Genomic DNA, 2,785 nt, shown 5'->3' on the forward strand with positions numbered 1-2,785 from the left:
TGTAGGTTTCTCTATAATTGTTTTTCTTCTTATGCAAAATCTACTAAATTCTGTGGCATCTGGCTCTGTGGATATATGCAGACAATTTTTTTCCTCCCTTACTATTTTCTATTTGATGCTCTGTTGATTCAATTCACAAATTTTCAGTCAATTTTCTTTTTCTGTTGGCCTTCATTAGAGGCATTCCATCCCTGGTCAAGTCTGTCATTCCTACATCTTAAGCTGTGGTTCAGAAATTCAAATCCTATTCTCTGACATAGTCTTTAATCGCTTTGGCATTACTTACCTGGTTGTGTTTGATATACAATTAAAATATTTCTGCCAATGTCCTAGTGCATAAATCAATTGCCTCCAGCTGTTCTTTGTGTGAGATCTTCTGAAGAAATCCAGCTTGATGTGCTGAGTGAAAAATAACAATCTGAAATCTCTAGGCCTGGGTTTGAATCCTGTCTCTTATTCTTGTCATAGACTAGCCATTTCAACTCTCTGATCTCCAGCTTCCTCTTTTGTCAAATGAGGGTGCTGGACTTCAGAATCCCCAGATTCCTTCCAGTTCTACCACCCATGAATTTCTGGTCACCTGATGCCTATTCCTATCTATATCCTATAGATATTGTCTATATGTAGCTAATCCTTTGCTATGTTAGTGTATTCTGTTCATCTGTTGATTCATCTCAGAATTGATCTATGATTTTAGTTCTTCCTTCTGGAAATGGGTCAACTCCATGAGAATGTGAATCCACCATCCCTGGAGGTCTTCAAGTACACACTGAATGATCACTTCCTGAGGCTGTTTTAAATGGGATTTATACTTTAGAAATAGGATTGACCAATTACCCTCTTCAGTCCTTTCAGCTCTGTAATCCCATGATTCCATAATTCCTTAATTCTGGAATCTTTGAAGCAAACTGCTTATGAAGTGACCAAATAACACTAACAAATAGAAAACATCAAGGAAAGAAAGATTTGGCTTCTGTGTAAAACTTGGCTACTTCTAGAGCAACCCAAAGAGGTCATAGTTTTCCATCACTGGAGACTTTGTATATTAATCTACTCTTTTCTAACATTTTTAGCTACAAGGAAAACATCATGCGTCTGTCAGCTCTTCACAAAGATCGACCTATCAGTCCCCTTGACCTTGCTGTGTTCTGGGTAGAATTTGTGATGAGAAACAAAGGGGCCCCACATTTACGTGCTGCTGCCCATGACCTCAACTGGATCCAGTACCATTCCTTGGATGTCATTGCTTTCCTACTGGCTATTGTTTTGACTGTTGTTTTAATTGTTGTGAAATCCCTCAAGTTTTGTTTCCAGAAATGCTTTGGCAAAAAAGGAAAAGCTAAGAAAGCCCCCAAATCTAAGTCTCATTGAGCCACACTTTGAAAATGAAGTGAAATAATAGTTTGTTCTCCCTATGGATTCTGAAAATGTACCCATATGAATTACAAACACACACAAGCACACAAATACACATATGTACCCTCATGCAGACAAGTCATTTTCAAATCAATTTTTGATGAAGAAAATCTCGATCTGATTTTGCTGTTTATTGAAGTAAGAGCATAGAGCTTGAGACATGGAAGATGACCATTTAGTCCAACCATCTCATCTTACAGATGAGGAAATGGAAGTGTGATAAGGGGGAAACATTTGGGCTGAAGATGAGTCTTGGAGGAAGGGTCTGGTAGCTGACTCACCATTTCACATGAAAGAGAGATCAGCGGCACTCTGTTGGCCTCCAGGGATCAAATTAAGAACAATGAGGACTGAGGGAAATATATCACTGAGGTCAGGGTCAGTGAAAACTGCCTAAAATTTGGCCAGCAGGGATGGCCTGCCTCAGAAAGAAGTGCGGGGCTTTCTGAGTCAGCTCTGCATGACTGGTGCCTGGGAGGTTGGGCCAGGTACAAATTTGACTCGATGGCCACTGAAATCTTTTCCAACTCTCAGATTCTGTGATTTTAAGACCTTCTCTAGGGTTGCAGAGCTAGTTTGCAGTTGAGCTAGGGCAGAAGCCATGTCTTCTGACTGTTAGCTCTCCTTTCTCCCTCTCAAGACACAAAAAGCTAGAACATGACTTCAGACTGATTCTCCTTCCCCCATTCTTCAAGATTCTAGCTTCAAATGACTTGCTTAGACCAACTGGATGAGTCAATTATCCATTTGGAGTCATCTTTTTTTTTTTTAACTGGAAAACACATACAGCATCCCTTTCATGAGGCTTCCTAATGAGTTGTGATTGCTAATCATTTATTATAAATGTTAATGCATTCTCCCACCACCTTCTCTCTAGTTCCAGCTTCCATTTCTTTGCAAAACACCTGGGTGTTGTTGGGTTGAGTTCCTCCACTAGTAATGCCTGTGCTCAAGATTCATGTGATCCCTTTAGACACAGGAAGTTGGGCACATTTGCTAAGATGGGCTGCTGCTCATCCTCAGAATGCTGGGAATTAATTATACTGTGTCCCTCAAAGGAAATGGACTGTTTCTGCATTGCAAGACCAAGATAGAGCAGGTCAAACAAAAAAAAATGCCACGCAGTGCTCTGCTAGTCCAAATGGATCAGAATATTATCAGTCATCCACAAGCAGTATTTGTGGCAAAGTCACAAGTTATCATATTGCTCAAAACAATATATATGAATATATTAATAAATCCCTTTGAATTATTTTTTCCCCGGGGGCTCTTGCTTGCGAATTGATTTTGCTTTTGTGTGCATTGTTTTGACATTTTTTGATAACCATATTTAGTCACTGATTGATTCAACAATATATGTTTATGGAAC

At 39.5% G+C, this 2,785-nt stretch overlaps 1 protein-coding gene across 15 annotated transcripts in view; it reads left to right on the plus strand.

Moving 5' to 3' along the window:
• Positions 1-2,668, plus strand: part of LOC140525374 (UDP-glucuronosyltransferase 1A6-like) — a 148,061-nt gene extending 145,393 nt beyond the window's left edge. For all 15 annotated transcript variants that reach the window (XM_072640729.1, XM_072640739.1, XM_072640732.1 and 12 more), the window contains one exon: positions 1,074-2,668. In XM_072640729.1, the coding sequence (XP_072496830.1) occupies positions 1,074-1,371 (298 nt within the window). In that variant the 3' untranslated portion in view covers positions 1,372-2,668. The remainder of the gene's footprint in view (positions 1-1,073) is intronic.
• Positions 2,669-2,785: the final 117 nt, after the last annotated feature.

The sequence above is a fragment of the Notamacropus eugenii genome, chromosome 2, assembly GCF_028372415.1.
Source record: "Notamacropus eugenii isolate mMacEug1 chromosome 2, mMacEug1.pri_v2, whole genome shotgun sequence".
Classification (NCBI taxonomy): Eukaryota; Metazoa; Chordata; class Mammalia; order Diprotodontia; family Macropodidae; genus Notamacropus; species Notamacropus eugenii.